The sequence below is a fragment of the Gossypium arboreum genome, chromosome 9 (assembly GCF_025698485.1).
Source record: "Gossypium arboreum isolate Shixiya-1 chromosome 9, ASM2569848v2, whole genome shotgun sequence".
In the NCBI taxonomy this organism is placed as follows: Eukaryota; Viridiplantae; Streptophyta; class Magnoliopsida; order Malvales; family Malvaceae; genus Gossypium; species Gossypium arboreum.
The window spans coordinates 79,631,242-79,655,887 of NC_069078.1; the positions used below are offsets into that span (position 1 = coordinate 79,631,242).

The window sequence follows — 24,646 nt, forward strand, 5'->3', positions numbered from 1 at the left end:
AAAATGATCAAGATCTCATTCTTTCATGTACTCTTTGAAGTCTGGATCATCTCAATTTCACCTATGATTGAGGTTATGAAATATGCAACATGCTATACGATCCAACCTTAGCTTTTTATGCTATACTAAGGTGATGTTGTTGAATTCAATTACACTTTGTCAATCACATTTCGAAGTTTTGAATGTCTCAAATTAAAGAATTCACGAGCTGTTGATGGTGCTTGTGTATGGCACAATTGTCTCAAATGGTATTATATCCTACTATATGACAACCTTTTCTATTTGCATAATTAGCATTTACCTTAAATATTTCGATTCACAGATCAAATAATCATATTTTTAATTATAAAAACTCATATAAACTTAATTTAAAGAAAGTCTTATGCTAGGTTTTATTCTTTTTTATAATACATAAATTAAGTTAAAAATAATATAAAATTTATAATATATAACCTTTATAAAAAAAATTATATATTGTCTAAAACTTTTATAACTATAAATATTTTTTCATATCTTTAAAAAGTTATTTTTTATAAATAAACTATAATAAAAAATTTATAACATTTTTATGAATAAATATATTGTTTTTATAATATATAGTATAGATATATAAGTAGGTTATATCCATACTTAATCATAATTTTTATAAATAAATATATTATGACATTTTTATAACATGAAAATCTTTTTATAATAAACTTTTTAGTCAAAATTGTAGAATATTCTACGATTTAAATAATATAACTGTATAAAATATAGAAATTATTTTTATAATATAAATTTTAAAATTTATAATATAAGAATTGAATTCAATTACATTAAATTTGATAAAACCCACCGAATAGTTACCCAAATATATATTATATAATTACAAACAACTTCATTCAAATTCAATTTTTAGACGATTTTCTGAACCCTGCCTTCAATGGCATCTAATATCTTGAAAAAGCGTCTACTTTTATCAGTCGCTGGGTTGGTTAATGAAATGATAGTAAAATCTCGTTTTTATTTTGGTGCAAAAAACCAAGCCAAACCCAGCAGACAATCAACTATTTCTTGCTAAGCAACCCATAGGCCCTGTCCGGTTCCACCGACTGAAGAACATCACCTGGCGGTACTCCGAATAGCTGGGCTGTCCATGTATCAGGAGCAACTCTTCTGGCCCTTGCATCAGCCGTCTTGTTGGCCGTACGACTGGCATACTTAACCGTGACCAACCAGTCTCGTAAACACAACCGACGGAGCTGAGAAATCAACGCATCTTCCATGCCATCTGACTGCCTTCGCTGCAGCAGTAAAACATATGTATTTCTTTATAGGAACAATATATTTGAAAATTTTGAAAGTTGGGACTACTTTTTCAAAAACATTATTTTATATAATTTTTAGATAACTAAAGAAAAAAATATATATATATATATATATTTATATATATATTTGTTGTTAATAACGTTTGAATAAGTGATGAAAAAGAACATGTGGAGTTTTCCGGTCAAGAACAAAGTAATAAAGTCATCTCTATCTTCTTGGATGGGAAAGGAAATCTTCCCCCACCTTCACCATGCAATTAATTTTAAATTCCATAAGATAATATAAATATAAAAACCAAAAAAAAACGATATAAAAATATAATTATGTCCAAAATAAATTATAAATATATAATAATTTGATAAAAGAAAAAAGCAAGTGCAGAAGCAACCACCACTGCACTATGAATTTGTGCAGAAGCAACCACCACTGCACTATGAATTTACTCTACAATTACTGGTTTTCCAACATTACCCTTGGGTGCACTCAAGTCTCGAATCAGACCTTAAAGTTTGTGAAAGGAGTGATTCGTAATTTAAGAATGTCTTAACAAGAAACAAAAAAAGTCAACTAGGATATCAGGATCTGTTTCCCATCCGACACTCTTAAGAATGAAAGTCAACTGGGAATCACTTTGTGAAGGAGAGAGTTCAGCCCCGAACTCAGGCATAAAGACAAGCCAGAATATCAATTTCTACGTTAATATTATATTGTATGGATCCATCTCCATCTAGGAGAATCACAACAAAGGGCATATGCAAGGTAGATTTTAGAATGGTGAGAGACCTGTCATACCCCATTGGCAAATCCATTGTTGTTGGTATTATTTTCTGATAGCATCTTCAAGGTCTTGCCTATAGAAAATGTGGTACAATATGTTGTTTGGATTGAGCCAAAGCCATTTCAGATTGCTGTTGCTGAATTAGCAGCTTCTGGTCTAGTTCAGATGGCAATATTCTCTGGTACTGGTATAAATAAAACCTTTGGCTTTGCCTCACTCCCTCATGCATGCAAAAGATTTCACCAAAGAACGAACCTTTTGTAATCCCAGGAAGAGGCAGACTTGTCAAAACATTTATAAAACTAAGTAGCAAAAATGCACTCATAAAAGATCCCATAAAGATATTCCTTTCACCAAGCAAAGCTGATTAACTGAATTTCACATGCATTTTACGATTAATACAATAGATGCTTAAATTTGGTTAGCTATGGCTGTCCATCCAAAAGAATCACTCAAATTTTTGCAATTTTTTAAGAACACTACTGGGATACTGGCATATTACCTTTAAATGATTTATCAAGCAGTAAGTGGTGAATTTTTTTTCCATTAAAAATTTATTTCAACTTGTAGCAACTTCATTTGCAGAATTTGCAGCATCTACTTTGATCAAAGGGCCGGCTCCAACTGGATCTGGAAAAAAAACTTGCCTTTTGTATCTGAAACTAAAGGCAGTACATTTTTATCATTATTGCATGAAATTCTCCCGTGATTTCTTATTAGCTTTCTTCATCTATCAGCACTCATCGACCAAAGGTGTCAGAGCTATTACATTGTGCCCTACTACATGTGAGCTAGCTGCTCAGACAACTAGAGAGTACAAAGTTTTACATTGTTCTCTTAAAAAGCTCATAAGAAGTGTTGGTTTATCAAAGCTGCCTTGCGATTGACTTCAGCTATCAACAACTTACAGAACTTGATTTGAGCAGGTTTGGGCTTATCAATATTTCTTTTCCTTCTGGATACAATTTCATTCTCACTTTAGATTGCAATAGACACAATACGAATTTCATGGCAAGGACTTAAAAGCATCAACATGGTTGGTCTAATTACGATGAGTAAAGCATGCCTTAGCAAACATTTTGAAGAAACTCAACCAAAAAAACTTTGGATCAATTTTGGAGAAATGACTGAGAATATAAATATAGAACTTTAATCGGCTACATCTTTTGTAAAATATCTTTAGTGGTCCATTATTGTTCTTCACGGATAAATTAGAGTTTTAAAGAGATTAAAATTTATTTAATTAGAGATCCAACTTATAAAATTGAATATTTAATTCATTTTAAAAGTTTTAATTACTTATTATTGCCTTAAAAATTAAATTGTTACCATCGAATTTTATATTATGGTTACAATCGAATATTTAATTCATTTTAAGAGATTACAAATTATTTATTTACCGAAAAATTAAATTGTTACAATCAATTTTATATTATTGTCTTAAAACTTATATTTCTTTTAAACTTTTGTGTACTCATTAAATAGAATTTGATTATAAATTAAATTTTATTGTCGAATTTTATATTTTCTCTTAGACTTTATTTAGTAAGTGTCTATATAAAGCATGTTTCACCAATTATATTTGTTAGTGTCAATTTTATCTTTTAGCTACAATGTCCGTTGGCTAAACTTAGGATACAACTTGCGTTATTTGAATTGGCACGTTTTTTACCCAAATTTTATGGAGGTTTGTTTTGTGGATCTCATTAATGATTTTAGCCATATGTGATGTTAAAACATGTTGAAATCAGATCAAGCCAAAGCCTTTGAAAGCAATCCTAACTTCCTTTTTTTTTACAAGTTTGTATCGTGTTCAATATTTTGAAAATCTTATCTATTATGAAGATAATTGAAAACTTTATATGTGGCTATTAAACTTAACAAGTCATCTCTTATATGTGTATGGCTTGTATTAGGTTAGAGTACGTATATTGTGAAAGCACTTTACTTGTTCGAAATGAAACAATCATTATGAGTGGAATATTTTAAATAAATTAAATTGGGTCCTTTAGTTTACATTTAAGCTTTTGAAAAAGTCTTAGAGAGAGTTACCTTATTTAGAGTATAAGGGTGAAATTGTTATTAGGTGAGTAAATGAGACCTAAATTAAAGCTTGTACATGCTTATGTATAATGGAGTAACTATTTCTATAACACCACATAAATATAAGAAGTTTTTGAATTGCGTAAATAATTTTTTTACGTCCATCTCTATTTTATTTCAATAGATACTAAAGTATACTTGACAGGCGATCTTAAAGTTGAGTTTTGATCGAGATGGAATATTTTTCAATTTCGAAACCTCTTATGTTGGATATAGAACCAACTACACTTACTGTAAAGCCAAGATGAGAGTTTCCATTGACGAGGTGCTTTGGCTGTCAATTATGGCAGGTTAGAAACCGCTAACTTGATGTTGTTATTTTAAAGACCCCAAAACCAAAGGCTACTTGGACAAGTGATGAGGAAAAAATTAGTAAATGGAAGTTTCAGGGCTCTTAATGCTATATTTTGGTTTTGATGGATAATAATTCAAGAGGAATTTCAAAATGTTCCTGTTAGAGAAACTTGGTTGATACTCGATATTGTATATGAGGGAACTAGTACAGTGAAGTAATCAAAATATCAGATGTGGACCATCTTGAGGATGCAAGAAAATAAAACTTTCTATCTCTTATAATACATTTTGTTAAACCCTTAATCTATTTCTAAAATCTAAAAAACCTGATATCAAATAATTTTCCATAATATTTATACCATTCAAAAGTGAAAATAAACAGGCTGTTTTAGTATATGTCTTGTGACTCTTTCCCATTTTACAAAATTGCTCACAAATAAAAACCTACCACCACACTAATACCTTTAACATAAAACTAAGGAAAAATAACTGAAAGAAATACAATTCAAACATTTGTTTTAACTCTTTTCTCAATTTCTAATTCTTAAAAGGAAATAAAAACAAATTCCAAATTCTTAAACCTCTAAACACAACAGCAATCAAATAATTAAATTGATAATAAAAAGGTTTTTAAGTGATATAATAATACATTTAGTCCTCCATATTTACATATCTTATCAATTTAATTTTAATTCTAAATAATTTAATAAATTTAACTCTTCACATTTATAAATTTTATCAATTTAATCATAAATATTAAAATATATTTACCCTAATTTAAATCATGTACTTTGAATTTATGTGTAGTGCGAATAATTAAATTTGTTATTTCTGACTAATGAGCGGTACATATCTGACCAATGAACTCATTGTTCAAACCCTTTCCCTTTATTATTGAAACTTGACACAAGTTAATACTAACATAACAAATATTAATATAAATAAAAAATACTTATATACGTATTTTAATTCCACCTATATATACAATTTTAAAACTCCGATATTTCATTTCTTTTTGTTGGGCAAGTTTTGAGTAGTGTAAATGAAATATTGGTGTTCGAATTTGACTCGAAAAAATTTGAATTAGATTCGGAAGCTTGAGCTCAAGTTATCAGTCGAGTTAAATTTGAACTTAATAATATTTGACTCGAACAAATTTTTTTTTATATTTTATATTATTAAATTACATTGTTACTTTTAATAAATATTATTAACTTTAAATTTAATTATTGAGCTAAACTTGAGCTCGAGTCTAAAAATCTGTAAATAAACTTATTTGAGTTCGAATAATTTAATTATATTTTAAACTGAACTCGAATTTGAAAATAAATATTTGATAAATTTAAATTAAATTTTAAATTTTAAATTTCAAATCAGAAAACGAGTTTGAGTTTAATGATATTCAAGTTCAGTTGTACTTGATTGCATCTTTAATGGTGAGGTTACGGGTAGGAGAAATTTGAGAAAAGGTAAAGAGTAGATTGGTCGTTATCAAGAAATTTGGAACTTTACGCCATTCCCTCACCTACTCTCATTTCCATTAAATTGAACATGCCATCCAATTTCACGAAGGATTAATATTTTGATAGGTCAAACTTATTATTATTTTTTTACAATTTTAGAATGAATGGGTTTTAACTTTTATATATTTTAAATTTTATTTTTTTATCAAACAGTGAGTTTATTTGATAAAATTTTATTTTTAATATTGTATTATGTGTAAAATTATAAATTTAACTTTATACTTTTTAATTCTTTGTCTTTATATATTTTAATTTTTGAAATTTTAATATTGACATAAACGATAACCGTTAATTCTATTAATTGATCTTTTATTAGTGACATTACAAATGTGATAATATATTTATTGTATAAGATTTTGAAAATAGATGAAATTAATGAATTTAAGTATAGTTCATACACGCACACAAGCACACTACTCAACTACCATGTAAGTTATGCTAGAAATAGTACGCTAATATGACATTATACATGTGATAATATATTTATTACGTGAGATTCTGAAAATAGATAAATTCGTAGCATTACATATGTGATAATATATTTGTTATATAAGATTTTAAAAATAGATTAACTTAATAAATTTAAGTATAACTCACACCCACACAAGCACACTACTAAACAACCACACAAGTTATGTAGAGGATCAATTTCACGTTTTGAGATGGGGTAAACACCTTTAATCGATAAGCCTAAGTTTGGATTTTATATAATCATATATATATATATATATATTACGTTACAAGCTTATTAAGTTTATAATGTGTTCACACTATAAAAATTTGACATATAGCAAATAAGGAAAATAAGTGTTCGTAGAGCTAAATGTTCAAAATAAACCCTTTTATCTTTTTTATATAATTTTTAATGGTGCTTTACAAGTTATTTTTCATAATAAATCTTTTAATTTGTTTATATTCAATAATTCAATTTACATTTTACATAATAAACCATTCTAGATTTTAAATAGTTTAAAACAAATTTTTAAAAGTTTATCATTATTTTTACAAATTAAATGCACTGTTAAAATTGAAATAGATATTTTTAAAAAATAATGCTACAATAACTTATTTACAAATTACAAGTCATAATAATTAAATTAAATTAACAATTTACATTAAATAATTAATAATTAAGATTAAGTTAGAAATTATCTATAACAGTAAAAATCTCACACAATTTACTATCATAATATTTTAAAAATAATTTCAAAATATTATTTATTTAAATTTAATTTAAATTTAATTTATTATATTTTAAAATTAAGCTCATACATTTATATATTTTAATTTTGTAATCATATTACTAAATAAATATTACAACATTTATAAAAATTAAAAGTAATTAAATTGGAGTAAAAGTATTAGTAGGAGAATATAACGCAATCTTATCAGGATCAATACCCAAGTCTCAATCGTAATCATTCTCTTCACGAGTAGCACATTACCTGTGGTCCTCGTCCATCACCGTCAATTCATATTCTAACAAATTTCAGCAATGATTTTAATCAAAATCAAGGGACAATCCATTTTTTATTACAATAAACAATTGAAGAAAAAGATAACCGGCAAAAAGAAAAGGTTAAAACGAGCATTCCCATGTCACATGCACCGACTTGCACTTTCATCACCACGTCATTCCTGTTCGTTTGCAACCGGCAATAGCAGGTGCAAAAATAGCGGATATAGGCGCCAGACAAGCACCGGTCCCACCGGTAATGAGCCGTTTAGCTTACGGAACAGTGCTTGCAACGTGGACAAATCCTCAGCATCCGTCCTTAATCAACGCTCAGTATTCAATTACATAACAATTTATTTGGGTAATATTTAGAAAACCAGTTAATAATTAGATATAGACATGTTGATCAGTATTCACTTTTCAAAATTTAAAAACACTTTTCAAAATTTAAGAGTTTTTAATTATTAAGAGGACGATGAGAGTTAGAGTAATTATGTAAGTTACATAATCATATTTAATTTTAAAAATTATTTTATATAAAATTAAGTTATATTTTTTATATTATAAACTTAAATATATATAAGTGTTTGAATTTTTTAAAATATTAAAATAATAAATTATGTGCCTTTTATAAAATTCTAACAAAAAACATATTATTGAAATCCAAATTTTTCTAAAGGTTTAACTAAAAGTTTATTATAAAAGTAATTTATATGTTGTACAAGTGTTATAATATATTTATTTATAAAAGTTATAGTCAAGAAATATATACATAATTTATTTATGTGTCAATACTATATATTATAAAAATAATATGATTATGCACAAAAAAAAGTGTTATGTTTTTTATCATAATTTATTTGTAAAAATAAATTTCTAAAATTATGATAAAAAATTGTTAAAGGTGTTATGAAGGTTATTAAACACTTTATAAAATCCTTTTGTTATAAATGTTATACATATTATAAATTTTATATTATTTTTACTTAATTTACATATTGTAAAAAGGTTATAACATAGTATAATTCTTTTTAAAATTAAGTTTATATAATTTTTATGATTAAAGTTATAGAGTACTTGTATCGTAAACCCAAATATTTTAGGGTAGATGTTAATTATGCAAATATAAAAGGTTTTTACACTATATTGTAGACCTAAGACAAGCATGGCTTGCGATGTGGTTGAAAGAACATTTATCGTTTATAATAAAATATTTCTTATATTAACAACATCACTTTAATATAACATAAAAATTAAAGTTGGATCGTACTAATTTCTTACATATTTTATAGCTTCATTCATATGTAGATTTGGGGTGATCCATATTTTGAAGAGTATATGAAAGAAATATATATTGATAATTTTAATGATATAGATTCGAATCAAATGATGAACTGCATCACATGCTAGCATTAAATAAAACGAGCTTATATTAAATATTAAAGAGAGAATAATCTAACAAATATGAAATACTAAAACAATTAAACAAAGTATTATATGATGTTTATTTTTCTTATTATTTTATTATTAATCGTATTATCAATTATTATTTTAGACTAACAAAATACATACCATAATTTGATTTTAATTTTATTACTACTTTATAATTTTTTATTGTGTTAATAATTTTTATTGTAATTAATATTTAAAAAAATATAAATGCTGTAAATTTACTACCAAGCATAATTATAATGTAATTACTAAACACCTAAAAAACCAATGTGTGTAATTAAAAGAGAGTATAACTACTAACTTGATTCAAATCATTCTTTAGTTAATTCAGTAAAAGAAATGAAGGAATTCGGTCAGATTGTAATCAGACGGTTTCTGATGTGTCGGAAGGTGAAATAGGGAGGAGGGAGTGAGTGAAAACCTTTTTGGACTTTTTTTATTTTATTTTTATTCTTTTTCTTTTGGAGATTTTGATTCCGTTTTAATGGCGGTCGGTTCGGTTAGGTTTTTTTCTTTCTTTTTATTTTTGGTTTCATGTTTTTGTTTGATTAAAGAAATGAAAAGCTTCATTATCACGCTTGTAAAGCTTCAGTTGCAGTTCTGTCTTTATATTTGATTTTGACATTATTTATTTGGTTTTTGAACTTTTTTTATGAAAAGGTTTCATGATTAATTGAGAGGCTTCTGGTTAAAGCAAAGCGGCTCTTTCATAGAAATTGATGATTGATTGAGAGAGAGTGAGCGAATTCTTTTAGCAAAATCATGGCGGAAGTGAGAGGAGCAAACACGTGGCGGGAGGAACTGGCGAGTTTAGTGGAAGACACGGGGATACTATACACCGGGGAAGCGGCCACTTTCTCGTCGTTACCGCCATTTAATCCGGAAAAATCGACGGCGATGGCGGCGGCGGTTTCTGAGACTGATCATGAGACGGTACCGCCTGAGACTTTGAAGGAACAAGTGACGGAATTTTTGAAATCGTGGTGCGAGATGGTTCTTGAGCTTGGAAGAGGATGTAGAGATATTTTGCAGCAAACGGTAGTTACGGAAGATTCGTTTGTAGTACAGAAGCTTGGTGGACCTGTCGCTAGGGTCTCCAGTCGATTGAGGTTCTTGAATGAGTTCTTGCCTGAGGATCGTGATCCAGTTCATGCTTGGCCTGTTATCTTCTTCGTTTTCATCCTTGCACTTTCAGGTACTAAATCCTTTAATATTTGCGGTTGGCCAGTGGTTGCTGAAAATCTGGAACGTTAGATTCGCACAATTTAGGAACGTATTTATGAAATTCGGTTACTTGATTGCAAATTCGAATAATTTTGAAGAATATATATATATTTTTTTAATACTACATTGTTTAAAATTTTGCAGCTCTAAATTTGAATGGACATGATGGATTGGCACCAGCAGTGAAGAAAGTGCTTGTTCATCCTCCTAGCGCCAGCCGAATCCAGCTTCCAGATGGTAGACACTTGGCTTATCGTGAAATAGGTGTTCCAGCGGATAAAGCTAGATTTTCTCTCATGGCGCCACACTCTTTTCTTTCATCCCGACTTGCAGGTAAGTTTATAAGAAATTGTATATGCATGTTCTCAATCAAAATTGGTGGACTTTGTATAATATTTTTTGTTGAACAGGTATACCTGGAGTTAAGATACCACTGCTGGAAGAGTTTGGCGTTCGTTTGGTCAGTTATGATCTTCCTGGTTTTGGGGAGAGTGATCCTCATCCTAGTCGAAATTTAAATTCATCAGCATTTGATATGCTACATCTAGCTGATGCTGTTGGGGTCAATGATACGTTCTGGGTGTTGGGCTACTCAGGTGGAAGCATCCATGCTTGGGCTGCTCTTAGATATGTTCCTCACAGAATTGCAGGTGTGAACTGGTTGCTGTTGTACATTTACTGGTTTGGTACTTGACATAATAATGCATAATGTTACTTAGAAGCCTGAATAGATATTTGTTTCATAATGAACTTTCTTTGTGAAGGCAAATTGTTAACAATGCTGGACCTTATATCATGTTGCATGTTGGCTAAATCTACAGGTGCAGCAGTGGTTGCTCCAATGATCAATCCGTATGAACCTAGCATGACTAAGGAAGAAATGAGAAGTATTTGGGGAGAGTCATTACCAAGAAGGAAGCTAATGTACTACTTAGCTAGAAGATTGCCAAAACTGCTGTCCTTTTTTTACCGCCGGAGTTTCCTATCAGGCAAGCATGGTCGAATTGAAAAGTTGATGTCTGTGTCACTTGGAAGGAGGGTAAGTCAACTCTCATCCTTTTGTGTTAATTTAAAGAACTTTTTGTGTTTAAACTGTCAAATTTCCTCCTTTCTTGGGTTTTCATGACAACTTCAATAATTTCTTTTCAATTGCAAACATATTGGAGTGCATGTAGTTATTTGACTAAGAAATAGAACAGGGATTGATGCATGAAATGATGCCTCCTATTTGGGTGAACTTTTTAACTCTGTGGGGTTTGTTCCAAATTTGGAAGTGCCATGTGATAAGGTCTACCCTTACACTTATGCATAGAGTTGAAAACTGGCCTTCGATATATTTTAAGGATTTGCATAAGCTAATCTTGATATGTGCAGGATGAGATTCTGACTGAAGGAGCAAACTTTGAAGACTTCTGGCATAGAGATGTGGAGGAGTCAGTCCGTCAGGGGAATACCAAACCATTCATTGAGGAAGCTATCCTGCAGGTTTCCAATTGGGGTTTTAGTTTGGCAGATCTTCAGGTGCAGAGGAAGTGTTACAGAAATGGAATTTTTCCTTGGCTCAAGTCCCTGTACAGTCAAGCGGAATGTGAATTGGCAGGATTTCTTGGACCAATACATATATGGCAGGTCTGCATACTCTTTCCCTTTTGTTTCCTTTCATAGAACTATCACCATGTAAGTTGCCTGTCCTGTCATATTTATCACCTCAACGTAGCCTGCTTTCCAGTCTTGTAAAGCAGTAAGTTTTGACTGCTCTATGAATATTAAGTGCGAGGAGCATGATCTATTCTTCTATTGTTGTGGACTGGAGAGAGTATAACTTTATAGTGTGGTATGCCATGCATCATGATCCATAATTTTTTGCCGGTCAGCCTTCATTCTAGTGATGTATTAATCATTTAAGAGTCTCTCAAAGTGTCTAATTTAGTTGGTGATGCATTTTTTATTAGACCAACTGTGCTTGTGACTTGTTATGCCTTTCAAGTTTGAACCACATATTATCTGAAGTGTCACTGATACTGTTGAGCCAACCATAGACAGTATAAGTTGTTATCGGTTTTTACTTGTTCATTGATCAATTTCTGTACAGGGGATGGATGATCAAGCTATTCCACAAGGAATGATAGATCACATAAGCCGGGTTCTACCAGGAGCCACCATGCATAAGCTCCCAAATGAAGGCCATTTTTCCTTTTTCTTTTTCTGTGACGAGTGTCATCGACAGATATTCTCTACTCTGTTTGGAAGCCCTCAAGGTCCTCTTGAGCAGGCAACGGATGGAGGTGAAATCCTCTCCGAAGGAGATATGGAACAACAATCATTAGCTACTGATTCTACCAACAAATGATACACCACCATAGATTTACACATTTTGATTATGCTATCCCAATTTTTGTGTAAATAAACCACATATTGCTCCTCATAGCTCGCGGGAGAACATTTAGATGTTTGAAAATTTTCTGTTACAACTTACAAGTACTTGAGAGGTAAAGCTAAAAGAAAACGTACAATAGAGATGAGTTATACAGGCAAGGAAGCACTGATTTTAGCGATTTACCTTACACAACAATAGAATCAATGAGTATTAACTATGAACAATTCTTTTTGGTATTTACCTATTTATATACTTGAAATAGTTGACAGCATTTTGTTGCCAGAAAGGTTGGTTATGGTTATGCTATGATTCAGCTTGGGGCAAAACAATTTTCTTCTTGTACTGATATGTTTCAGAATAATTGCTGGAGGAGACGGGTGCCTGCACGTGCACAACCGTGGTGGTTCCAGTGGCCTGATCATGTGATCTTTTTGCATGTGCAACTGAGTTGGGTGGTTGTGCGTGCTTTTTGTACAGGGAACCTGTCCACTCCTGGAAAGGGAACTGACAGACGGAAATTTTGTGCTGGCCTTGGTGGTTAGTCCAACATAATCAACAAGAAAGAGTGATGATTCCATGTTCAAAATGTTGGGATTATCAAGGGCTTTCTTCCCTGGTTTGTATATCAAAATGGTGTAAAAAGGGCGAGACAATAGTTTCAAGGAAATACTTATGTCTGCAAATTACCTCATTTAATTATTAAGCTGCGTTAACTAGTTGAATTTAAATATTTTAATACTTAATTTCAAATAGCTCTTCTAAATTTTAATGTAGTATATATATATTTAAATATATATGAGTAAGCTTAACTTGAGTTTGAATGTGGGATTGATTAAACAAACTTAATCGTAATAGTTTCATTATATCTCGAGCTTAAAAGGAATGATGCTCAGGAATTAAGTCACCAGCTTAATAGAACCAAACATAAGTGAAGCTTTGAAAATGATACTCGGATCGTGTTTGAGGCAAACATTAAGCTGTGGATTTCGAAGTTTATCGAGCTGAGTTTCGCTTTGATTACAACCCTACTTTCTGGTGAATAAACAAGCCAAAAATAAGAAGTAATTGGAAGTCTCTATAAACAAGCTCCAACCTGAAATACGGATTAAAACTACCCTAAGCTAAACCGCAAAATGCCAGAAAAAAATTAAGTTAATTAAATAGAAAATACCTCAATAGCGGTTAAATCTAAAACTAAAAATCACAAACATCAAAGAACTGAATTTGGACATCATTTGCTCTCAATCACAAATATCAATCTATCAAAAAAACAAAAAAAACCCAAAGATGTATGAATTGAAAAGGATCTGTTAGATAACAGTGCATCCCAGCAAACAATTATACCCCCACAAAAACCACTCAGGCATTAATGAATCAAAAACTATAGAAATCAAATGACTATAGTTCCTCCTTGCTTCCTTCCCCTCACCAACCCCCCTTTTGTTTTTGCTCCTTTTGGACTTCTCCATACCCACGTACAGATGCTTGCATTCTTTGATATTATATTTTTTATGACATAAAATGACTAACTGCCCTTTCCATTCATGACACCAACTTCTGTATTAGTAAGTGCTGCCTTGGCCTAGCTGGTGAAGGTGGATAAGAAAGGCGTTTCTTGGCAGACGCAATTGGTCCCTTCTCAGGTGTTCCATTGGCTTCTAGTCCCAACGGACTTTGCAACTTGGTCTTAGCTCTTGTGGATTCAGTCGGTACCATGTAACTTGGAAGCGATGGAGAGCTTCCTAGGCTCTCACTGTCATGCACTGAGGAGCCTGCAATGCTATGCCTACGGTTTCTTTCTGACTGAATGCTCACCATGCTTCTTCCGTCATCATTTGGACCGACCACACTGCTTCTAGGGCTTGCGGACTTCAGCTTTCGGGCGGGTATTGAAGCTGATGTCTTAGGAGTTGAAACGGATAGGAGACTTGAAGTTTGGTTTGGCTTTTGGCCGGTCTTTGGGGATTGCTTATCCAAATTGAGTTGGTAGCGAGCATGAGCTTTGCTGATTTCTCCTCCAAAGTTGCTGCGTGCACTCCTTATGGATGACTGGTCGTTCTGTTCCTTTTCTGTTGTACCACGACCCTCCTGTGGTGGTGCTGCCATCCATCGTTCCAACCAACTCCATCCCCATGAGGGATTGTTTGGATCCATGAATAACGGATTCATAGATCTTGAAGCATTCTTCCAGGTTTGCTGCAAAAAGAAGTATAGGTGTCAGATAACTTTGTTTAAATTTCAGGTACTTGAATTGCAAAGGACTATACTCAGCACCTTAAAAGGAGGCTCATGTATAAGCATTTGGATGAGCCAATAATAAAAGTTTACAAGATAATGCTACTTCCTGCCTCATTACCAAGCTATGGAGAACAATTTTTCAAGTAATTATTTATGTTTCATTCATTCATATCATTGATGATGTTGTTAACTCTCACTTGAACATATAAATACTTAAATATTTGATGCTCTTAAAAGTATTCAACAGCATATGTAAAATTTCAGCAGGTCACCTGATGAGTAAATGAATATGCCATGGCCCTTTCTCTTCTCATAGCTGCCTCGTGCTTGCTAAGTAAGCTTGCCTCGATTTGTTCCTTTGACTGCAGGCTGTCATCCCAGTCTTCCCCCATCTGTTTAAGCATTTCAAAAATCCACACTGGTCAGCATGATGGAGACATTGTGGAAAATCAACACCACAGAATTGTTTTCCACCAATGGAAGATGCTATGGGGGAAACTAGGAGGTTTAATGAAGTCACTCTAAGATCAGCTCTATAATGTTATATAATACCTCAATCAATTATCTTATATGTCTGCAATATAAAGATAACTCTAATTATAGGATCTAATGTATCACAGTGAAAGGGGATTTACCTGCAAGTTCACAATCTCTTTTGCATGTTTCTGCAAGAGTTGCCTCTGAAGAGCCTGATTTTCTTCAGTCATCCTGGTTCTCCTAATTCGAACCTGACACTGCAGACGAGAAAGCGTTTGCATGCACCGAAGAGTACTCACTGCTTGCCTCTTGACCACAGGCCCTTCCATCAATGATTTCAGCCTGACCAATCCTTTTAAAGCATGCAATGCCCTTCTAGCCTGAAAAGAATAAATAATCAGCAAACACTACAAAAGTTTCTGTTATAGCTGAAAAATAAATTATGATCGAGAAAGAATTTCACACATTAAAACCATTTAATTAGACCCCAGAACACATAACATAAAGCAACAAATTATCATAGGAATCAACAATTCATATAAGTTAAACAAAGTAATTATCTTTCTCTGAGCTTTTTATCATTTTTGTCTTTTCTAACCATTAGAAGGAAATACTTAGCAGCAAAAAATCTGCAACTGTCATAAGTAGATGTTAAGCTGCTTAGAATCCCATTCTATGCAGATTTTGTTCCATGAGTCTAGTCAAAACTATAAACTTAAACATCTCTCTTCTAGAAAATTTGATGAGAACCTCAAGCGGTTATCAAGGAAAAGTTTCACAAAGATGTTTTTGCAATGTTTCCTGCAGGTTGAGTAGCTTTAACCAAGAATATGCTGGACTTGATTGATAAATAATAACCATATCAGCTTGAATTTCTAAGAAAAATTATTAAGCAAACACTCGTTGATAAAATAAAAAGTTAGAATTGCAGCACATGCCAGGTAAACTCGGAAAGCTGTTTGAATCTTTATTGCTGCCACTTCCTCCTCAGATTTTCCAGCGAACAGAGCATCTCTATTAAGCTGACGTTGAACAACCTCTACGGCAGCCTGAGGTGAAGCAGCAGCAGTGGCAACTGCCACAGGGTAAGTCAGCTTGCTTTCTGCTTCAATCGGTTTAACTTCTTCTGGCGGAGGAGGGGGCAAGTTGACAGTTTCTAAAGTGGCTGCACCAGAATCATTGGAACCCAAATGCACCTGCTTCTCCAACAACTGTTGTTTTGATTTCTGAAAAACATAGCAATCAAGAATACTAAAAACTCATTGAGGACTATAAACTACTGCAAAGGCAAAATTAGGTGAATGGGATTTTCTTCAAACCTGGTTTTTCTTTTCCTTGGAATCTGGGCTGAACACTTTCTTCAAAGAAGACAACCATTTTCCTTTCTTCCCCATCTTATCTTTCCTCACTGTGAACCCTTTAACAGGCAAAACAAAAGAGCCTTTTCTAAATGAAAGGATTTTGGAATGTATATTCTCCAACCAATATTCATAGAGGCAGATAGGTAATAAATGGTAATAATAGATAAATCGTGAAGACAGAGTGCCAAAATCATGGGGAAATTAAATATTAACAGTGATAATTAGGAAGGCGAGTGGGAGTTTTAGAAAAAAAGTAGAACTTGATTGGAGGGGGGAAATGTTTTAAAAAGAAAAAAAAGAAAGAATAATCCCATGATCTATCATATGCATATCTATTGGCAAATATCAAAACAATTTGTCCACTTGTTTTTTTTTCTTTTCTTTTGCATTTTCAGTTCAAAAATGATTAAGCAAAATAAAGTCTCTTTTTTTTTTTTTTTTCTAATCCAGGAAAACTGCACAGTAACAACTTTAGTTACAAAAGTTTCAAAATTTTCCTAGATTTTCTCCTCAATTATGCAAAGCACAATAGAGCAACACTTCAAAGGTTCCCATGTATTTGTAAAAAAAAAAAAGACTGGTTGCTACCAAATTTAGAAACAACCCAGATACAGAAAGACAATTAGCAATACCAAGCAACAAAATTTTCATACAAAACGAAGCTAAAAATTGCATCTTTAAATTGAGTTTCCATGAAACAAAAAAGGAAAAAAAGTAGCAGAAGCACCTGAGATTGTAATTCCTAGATCTCAAAGAATTTGAAAAGTGCTCTTTCCCTTTCTATTCACAATACAAACAGAAAAAAAAGAACCCAGAAATTTGAAAGGTTGTCTCCGCATAGGCTTAGCAGACTGCATCCTTTTGATATGGAGAAGAAAATGGAATATATAAAGAGAAGTTGACAAGTGGATTTTAGAGAATATGAAGAAGAAACAGCTGGTCCTTTTGCTAGTGTGACCCAGTTGTTGGGGCAAAAAATGCGACACACTTGTCTAACTGCATTGCCACCCTCCCCTGATTGGTTTGGTTGGAAACAAAGCCTACCTATTTCCCCCCCCCCCAAATTTTGGCAACTGAACCACAGTTTTATGAACACTTGTTTCTAAATTTTACACACGGATCAGTGAAAACTCGAAACTCGCATGTCAAATTTATATAAATCTATATTACATATTAAGCAATCCACAACTTTAAGTTGGTACGAGGAGTATTAATTTTGTTGAGTAATAACGAAAATATCTTAAAATATATTATTTTAAAGATATTTTCGTTATTTTATATTTTTAAGTAAAAATAAAAATATATATAGAAAAATATACACATAATTAAATTCATGGGTTGGGTTATTTGTTCAAGTTCAGATGTTCGTCTAAAATTTTAAAAAGTTTGAGCAAGAATATTAGACCCGAAAAATAAATTAAGGTAAAAAAATTAAACTTGTTTAGAATATGAGCTGAGCTTAAACTTGAACATTCAAGGCTTAAGCTTGACCTGAACTATTTTTAGTTTGTAATATTTTATATTATATAATTTATAACATATGAAAGTTAAATGTATAGTACTATATAATACTACTACAATATAAATATTAAAATGTTAAAATAATTATATGTAAACTTTTAATAAAAAATAAAATTATTAAATATTAGCTTAAAATGATATAAATATATTTTTAATTTTTAAAAATAATATGAGCATGACTAAAATGAGCTAAGTTAGATATTTGCAAATATGAATGGGTTAGGGTAAAATTTTAAGCCTATATTTCGGGTCGGGATTGAATAAGTATAAAAAGTGTTAACATCATACGTAGGCCCGACTTGAACCTGACTTGGTCTGGCCCATGAAAATCTCTGATTCAAACCCAAGCCTCTTTAATTTTTAACATTTCTATTTTACCATCCAACTAAAGCCTCATTTATTATTATTGATATAATGTCTAGAACTAACCATAACTCTCTCTACCTTTAAATAAAAAGATAAATGTGATTCAGCGTTCGAACTTACGTCTTCATGCACTGACAATGATATTGATGTCAATCGAACTAAGACTAAAGTAACAAATTTATTTATTATTTAAATTAAATTTTATAAATATATAATGTGAAAATGTTATATAAAAAAACAAAATACGAGTATAATACAGAATGAGTTGCTAAGAAGTTTTTTAAAGATAATGATAATGAATGGTTCACATAGCTTTATAATAAATCATATTAAGTACGTTGGGCAAAAAGAAAGGATAATTTGCTCTTAATCCCATGCTTATTTAATATTTAGCTTGAATTGGAATAATAATAATAGCCAATTGGTTGACTTATTCTTTAAGAAATGAAGTGATTTTCTTAAATAAATTATACCTAATGAATCAAATGTAGGTTAAAATGATTGGGCAATACAAGACCATATCAACTCTTTTATATTTCTTTTTCCCTTGCTTTTTTTTAGAAAAAAAAAAAAACTAAAATAGCCACTAATTAATGTCAACTAAAGCATTATTGTCTTTGAATTTTTGTATTTGTATCCACTTACTTACTAACAATACTTTACCATTCCCTTTTTTCTAGTCTCAAATTTCAAAAACTCATTTGTTAGGCATGCTTTTTTACCAATTATATATCCGATTTTAGGAGTTAGAATTAAATTACGAAAATTTTAAGATATTAAAGTGTAATTTTATCATTTTTAAAAGGACTGAATAGAAATAATTTTATTTGGGAAAGATAATGTGCAATTCTACCGTATATAAACTTTTAACTTCGGGATTAAAAGCGTATTTCATTTATTTTTATTTCATAAGCAATATTAAAAATCTAACACGTGTTTTTTAATATTTTACTATACCTTATAAGACACTTGTCAACCCCCGACCTTAAATTTTAAAAACTCTACTAATAGTGTACCAAATAATTTCTCATAGACAACATAATACTCAAATACTTAATTGAAACTATAAGTTAATACCTAATTGAAAACACATTAAATTAATTAATAAAATTATTATAAAATATTATAGTATTCAAATTTTAAATAATTTACATATAAATGCAAATAAAACAATTAAGATAGAAAATTATATTTAATTATTTTTTATTTATATTTATATTTTTAAATTTCAAATTTTATTCTAATATAAAATACTGAGAAGGATTTTAATTACTATTTATGAACATTTTATTAAATTAATTTATTACATTATAATTTGATAATATCAAAACATAACACATGTGATAAAAATTAGAATTTATATATAAAAAGAAAGACGATGATTTTAAAGAAACAACTAAATGCAAATAAATATATTAATGTGAAGAGAGAGATTTAGATTTTAGAGAGGTTGAAAATGACAAATTGCGTAAACAAAAGGAATAATTGAAATATGTTAATTAATAGATCAAACCCAAGTGACAAGGACAGGCCACCTGCTGAAAGGTGTGGGAATGCATATTACAAAACTCTGGCTTAAGCTAACCAAGAATGCCAGTTAACAATTGATTCCCTCCTCCATAATAATTGGTCATCAATGGTGATCAAATGAGATTAGGCAGGGTTAAGTAGTCATTGTAGCATAATAGTTGGGGAGGGGGCGGGGTTCCAGATAAATTGAAAATTTTACAAGATAATGCAGGCATTGAAGGGGAAAAAAAGGGTAAAAGTTTGAGAATTGCTATATTCTGTAACATTGAGAGATGAAGCAAGATGATATAGGTAGTATTAATTTCTAGAACAATGATTGTTTGATTGCTTTCTAATCAAGTAATTTGGTATAACCACTTCCAACAGGTTGGTGGATTATAATAGTTCACCACTCCAAATGTTGTTGACATCAATTAAAGAGAACAAAATAAACTTGAAAAATGTTTTAATTTTTTTTTAAAAAAAGGTACATGAAAAATGGGAAAATTTTGAGATTATGCTCTTAGTATCATATAGATTTTGTCCTCTAAGAGATGCACATATTTCCTCTCTTTTATTTTATTTTTTTTACAATTGAGTAATTACATCAAGCAATGAGGATGTTTTGACAAGATTTCTAGGCACAACTCCAATGGGGAAATGAAGACGCCATAGCATTATTTTGGAGCACTCTTCTGGTGGGATACCTTTTAACTTGCCCTCATCTTCCATTACAATTTGTTTCACAAATTTCAGTGAGTTCTGAAGGCAGATAAAACATGAAAAAAAAATTGTTAAAAGGTTGCCTGCAATGTCTATGTAAAACTAACTAAAAACGTTGTTCTAAGTACCCTTTCTTTTATTATTATTTTCTTACAGTGGGGGTGATTGAACAAAGCAACGGCAACATCTTATAAATTAACTCTTTACCTAATATCTGTCAAAGTATGCAATTTGCTACAAATTTCTTCATATAAATAAATGGTAGTTAGTCTAATCTCTACTGAACCATTTACTTTCCTACAAAAAACAGCAAAATGCATTCTATTTGAAACCTAATTTTTAATGGGATGAAGCTCCATTCATGGAATCCTATATGATTTAAATGGAATTTATTACCAAACCGTAAGATAGTAGGCTAAATATTAAATATAGGGGTATTTTTTTATACAAGTTTCTATAGGTTGGTTGAATGAATATTTGGTTACCTGTGAAGTGCCTTGGACCGATGTGAGACGTCCCCATCTCTCAGGGTCCCAAAGGATTGAACTGTTAAATGCAAAACTTGATATATGAATAGGAGGTTTCATATCAGCATCTGTTTCTGCATCTGTCTGGTTATTCATCTTCCTTAGGTGCCATCCTATAACTTGTGATGAATCGCAAACAGGTCCTTCAATCACAACCCGTCTCTCGTTTGCTGATAGTAAGGCCATTGGCCAAGTTCCAAATACCCTGCAAATTGCCAAATTTTGTCTATAAATTAAATACATTTATATTCCATGTACCAGCCAGCATATTATATTCTTTAAGTATGCCCTACAAAATCATTATTATACAGGTAGTTCGGAACTTGTTATCATAAGAAATATAATATGAGAAAGAATTAGGTGAGAGAAATGATGCATACTCAATTTGTCTAAGTTCTTTGAAGAAATCAAGATCGTAAACATTGGAAAGTCCAGCGAAATGAACTATCCCACTCAGCTTGTGTTGCTCAATGTGCTTCAATGCAACATTTCGTTGATGATTTAGCTCTGCTTCAGGGTCAGTGAAATTCTCCTTGAACACCAAATGCCTATACATAATGCCTGTTTTCCTAAGTATTTCGGATAGCTCGTTCGAATCCGATTGCCCTTCCACGACGATCCACAACAATGGTTGAGGAACCAGCCGAATAGTATTCGCTAGCCTCCTCAAGAACACACCTTGAAACTGATCTTTTGTGCTGGTTGGTGTAACAACAATCACAAGTCTCCTGGATGGCAGCTTGACTTCATGAACAACAGTACCATCCACTTGTTTCCGACTTTCTAGCTCATTAGACTTTGCCGGAACTGGAACCGGAACCGGAGTTTCGGCTCTCAAACTCCGGTTAACGTTACTGCTATGTACCGCTGGTGTTACTGATTGGTTCACAGGCGGTTGTGAAATATGTGATTTATTGTGTGTAGCAACAGCAGGGCTAGAAAAAATGGAATCCTTACCAGTTGGAGCAAAGCCTGTGAAAAACCCCATGACAAAACATAAAGAGAAGTGAACAATAGCTTTCTTCCATAGCTGTACTTTCTTCTTTGTTCTCTCAGCAGACCCCATCTTATGAGTAAAATGGAATTTTAAGTCAGGAAATTTAGAAGCCTAGGAGCAATGGGGTTTGGTTTTATAATTAAGTTGGCTTTGGGAGGTTGTTGTTTAATTGGTGAGGAATTTTCTTCACTTAGTTGTCTCTTGAAGTAAAAGAAAAATGGGGAAAAAAAAGATACAACAGATACGAGGGCTTCGGTTGCTGTCTGCACCAAATAGTTGTTGAGATGGAACCCATCAACTAAATATGATTGCAAAAACAATTTATACCATATTTTACATGCTGTCATGATTCGTTTTTGTAATAACAGGAGTTGGCTTAGTATGTTTTAATATTTACTGGATGAGAAAAGTTCAGTTGCCATGACCAGGTAGATGCAGCATGTTTTTCAGGGAGCGGCATGCTGACTCTTCATGTTACTGGAATTTATTATATGATGCAAGAGTAAGAAAAACTTCGCTTAGAAAGCCGTTTTACCAATGGTAACTATTAATTTGTTTTCATTAAGATTTCAAGGGCGTTCTATTGATTGAAGTAAGGGTGCACCTTATCATTTCTTTCTTTGTTCAGTCACTCAATTTTGATCTTAATAACAAATAATTACTCTTAACTTTCAAATTAATCAATTAACTTTTAAAAAATAACAAATCAGTCGTACTAACAATTTTTCATTACAGACATAATAACAAATTGACACGGCATTTAACCGGTTACTTTAAGGTCTATTTTAAATAACTCCAATTGAAGAAAAAGAAAAAAAGAGAAGAAGAAGAAACCAAAGTTAGTGTCTGTTACCAAAAATTAAAATTCTTTTCTCCATTAGATTTTTCTCTCTATTTTCTCTCTTTAGAACAATCATTTCTTCCAAAAACCCAATACAATTGTTAACCAACCCTAGAAAGAGGAAGATAAATTTTCTTCCATCAATCAAAGAGAGAAAATAGAGAGGAAATCTAGATATTATTTTCTTGTTTTTTTTCCCATTTTAATCCTTTAATTTCATGAAAGCTGAATTTTTTTCGTTTGTTTACCTGTCTCTTTGTTTTTTTATTTTGTATCAAACAATTATTTTTACCTCATTTTCTTTCTCATTTCGAAAACTTTTTTAAGAGTTTCATTTATTCTTTGATTCTTTGATTTCTTTCTTAAATTGAAGCAACTCATCTCGGAATTGGGGTTTAAGTTTGTCGAAACTATTTTTTTTGAAAAAGGGGTCGACTTTTATTTTAAGAAAATGAAAATGGGAGTTGCCACCAAATTTTTTTATTTAAGTGTGATCGGATCACCTCGTAATTTGATTGTTTTAATAAAATGTTTTATTTTACTAAGACAACGATTTTGGTCTACGAAATTTGAGAAAACAGGTTCAGGAGTCGGTTATGCACAAGAAAGTATTAGCACCCTCGTAACGCCCAAAATTGGTACCTAATTGATTAATTTACGTCTTAACATCGAAAGTTAAAAATCCAAAAAGAATTTAAAATACGATCCGCTCTTTTTTATTAACGTTAATTTTACAAAAAATGTTTGGATAAATCGAAGCGGATGCTAAAATCCTTCTTGTCCCGAAGTAATAAAATGTCACATCCAGTACGTTAGGACGCGGCATTTTAAACCCTCGAGAATAAGCTTGTCTTTTGATTTTCAAAACTCATGCATTTTAATTTTAAAAGGATATTCAGTCATTTGGGTCAAACGAGAAAAATCGAAATCCAGTACGTTAGGGCACGATCTCTCGAATCTCCAAACACGGAATATTGCCTTTATTTTTATTTAAAATTCATGTATTTCAAAACTTAAAAAGATATTTAATTATTTAGGTTCGACAAGAAAAAATTGAAACCCCGTAAATTAAGGTACGATTTTCTCGAATTTTCAAAATGCAAAATATTACTGATTTTTTTAAGTTTTCCCTTTTTTATGAGTTAATGTAATTTTTAAAATGATATGTGAATGAAATGTCGTATTGACAAATGACAATAACGAATATATTAATAAAACAACACACAAAATCGTATAATATACACTATTTTAACATTAACAAGAACCATTAAAAAATAAATTATGGCAATTATAATAGCAACGACACACACGTATAAAGAATAATGCCAATCCAATAATGAAGACAAAGAAACAACTACACGAATAAATATAAGGAAAAATAATTTGTAAAATATCGAAAACAAGGAATCAAGTTAAAGTAAAAATAAAATTAAGGATATAATTTGTAATAAAATATATAAATAAATAATAATAGTAATAACAGTAAAATATAAGAGCACATAAAAAACATAAATAAATGAATTTTAATTATTTAAATAAATAAATAAATAAGATGATAAATAAAACAA

The 24,646-nt window shown here is 31.1% G+C and overlaps 3 protein-coding genes across 7 annotated transcripts; 1 reads left to right on the forward strand and 2 right to left on the reverse strand.

Annotated features, from left to right (window-relative positions):
• Nucleotides 1–9,146: 9,146 nt before the first annotated feature.
• On the forward strand, nucleotides 9,147–13,268 carry LOC108457225 (uncharacterized). Of its 4 annotated transcripts, none has more exons than XM_017756168.2 (7): nucleotides 9,147–9,421; nucleotides 9,578–10,112; nucleotides 10,286–10,474; nucleotides 10,552–10,791; nucleotides 10,963–11,180; nucleotides 11,516–11,770; nucleotides 12,234–13,268. In XM_017756168.2, exons 2-7 carry the CDS (start codon nucleotides 9,680–9,682, stop codon nucleotides 12,489–12,491), a joined length of 1,593 nt encoding a protein of 530 aa, XP_017611657.1. In that variant the 5' UTR covers nucleotides 9,147–9,421; nucleotides 9,578–9,679; the 3' UTR covers nucleotides 12,492–13,268. The 4 variants fall into 4 exon arrangements, with proteins under 4 accessions (XP_017611657.1, XP_017611658.1, XP_017611656.1 ...); XM_017756169.2 differs by having other exon boundaries at nucleotides 9,147–9,416; XM_017756167.2 differs by having other exon boundaries at nucleotides 9,147–9,326.
• Nucleotides 13,269–13,752: 484 nt separating this feature from the next.
• Nucleotides 13,753–17,788, reverse strand: LOC108453998 (protein IQ-DOMAIN 2). 2 transcript variants are annotated; one of them, XM_017752275.2, is made up of 6 exons: nucleotides 17,322–17,788; nucleotides 16,553–16,641; nucleotides 16,172–16,459; nucleotides 15,392–15,613; nucleotides 15,029–15,148; nucleotides 13,753–14,714 (listed from the first exon to the last, which is right to left on the reverse strand). In XM_017752275.2, exons 2-6 carry the CDS (start codon nucleotides 16,625–16,627, stop codon nucleotides 14,061–14,063), a joined length of 1,359 nt encoding a protein of 452 aa, XP_017607764.1. In that variant the 5' UTR covers nucleotides 16,628–16,641; nucleotides 17,322–17,788; the 3' UTR covers nucleotides 13,753–14,060. The 2 variants fall into 2 exon arrangements, with proteins under 2 accessions (XP_017607764.1, XP_017607763.1); XM_017752274.2 differs by having other exon boundaries at nucleotides 16,553–16,650.
• A 2,651-nt stretch (nucleotides 17,789–20,439) lies between these two features.
• LOC108454503 (beta-1,4-xylosyltransferase IRX9) lies at nucleotides 20,440–22,523 on the reverse strand. Its single transcript, XM_017752986.2, has 3 exons — nucleotides 21,621–22,523; nucleotides 21,199–21,445; nucleotides 20,440–20,752 (listed from the first exon to the last, which is right to left on the reverse strand). The coding sequence occupies exons 1-3, from the start codon at nucleotides 22,304–22,306 to the stop codon at nucleotides 20,579–20,581; spliced, it is 1,107 nt and encodes a 368-aa protein (XP_017608475.1). The 5' UTR covers nucleotides 22,307–22,523; the 3' UTR covers nucleotides 20,440–20,578.
• Nucleotides 22,524–24,646: the final 2,123 nt, after the last annotated feature.

What these genes read in the sequence shown, in the direction of transcription:
- LOC108453998 (XM_017752275.2), bottom strand. Translation starts at nt 16,627, where the DNA reads ATGGGGAAGAAAGGAAAATGGTTGTCTTCTTTGAAGAAAGTGTTCAGC. An exon ending in CAGCTTTCCGAGTTTACCTG is followed by an intron (nt 15,614 to 16,171) that starts GCATGTGCTGCA and finishes TATTCTTTTCAG; the next exon opens with GCTAGAAGGGCATTGCATGC. An exon ending in AAGAGATTGTGAACTTGCAG is followed by an intron (nt 15,149 to 15,391) that starts GTAAATCCCCTT and finishes ATGCTTAAACAG; the next exon opens with ATGGGGGAAGACTGGGATGA.
- LOC108457225 (XM_017756166.2), top strand. Translation starts at nt 9,680, where the DNA reads ATGGCGGAAGTGAGAGGAGCAAACACGTGGCGGGAGGAACTGGCGAGT. An exon ending in TTTCATCCTTGCACTTTCAG is followed by an intron (nt 10,113 to 10,285) that starts GTACTAAATCCT and finishes AAAATTTTGCAG; the next exon opens with CTCTAAATTTGAATGGACAT. An exon ending in GACCAATACATATATGGCAG is followed by an intron (nt 11,771 to 12,233) that starts GTCTGCATACTC and finishes ATTTCTGTACAG; the next exon opens with GGGATGGATGATCAAGCTAT.
- LOC108454503 (XM_017752986.2), bottom strand. Translation starts at nt 22,306, where the DNA reads ATGGGGTCTGCTGAGAGAACAAAGAAGAAAGTACAGCTATGGAAGAAA. An exon ending in AAAGAACTTAGACAAATTGA is followed by an intron (nt 21,446 to 21,620) that starts GTATGCATCATT and finishes GGCAATTTGCAG; the next exon opens with GGTATTTGGAACTTGGCCAA. An exon ending in CGGTCCAAGGCACTTCACAG is followed by an intron (nt 20,753 to 21,198) that starts GTAACCAAATAT and finishes ATCTGCCTTCAG; the next exon opens with AACTCACTGAAATTTGTGAA.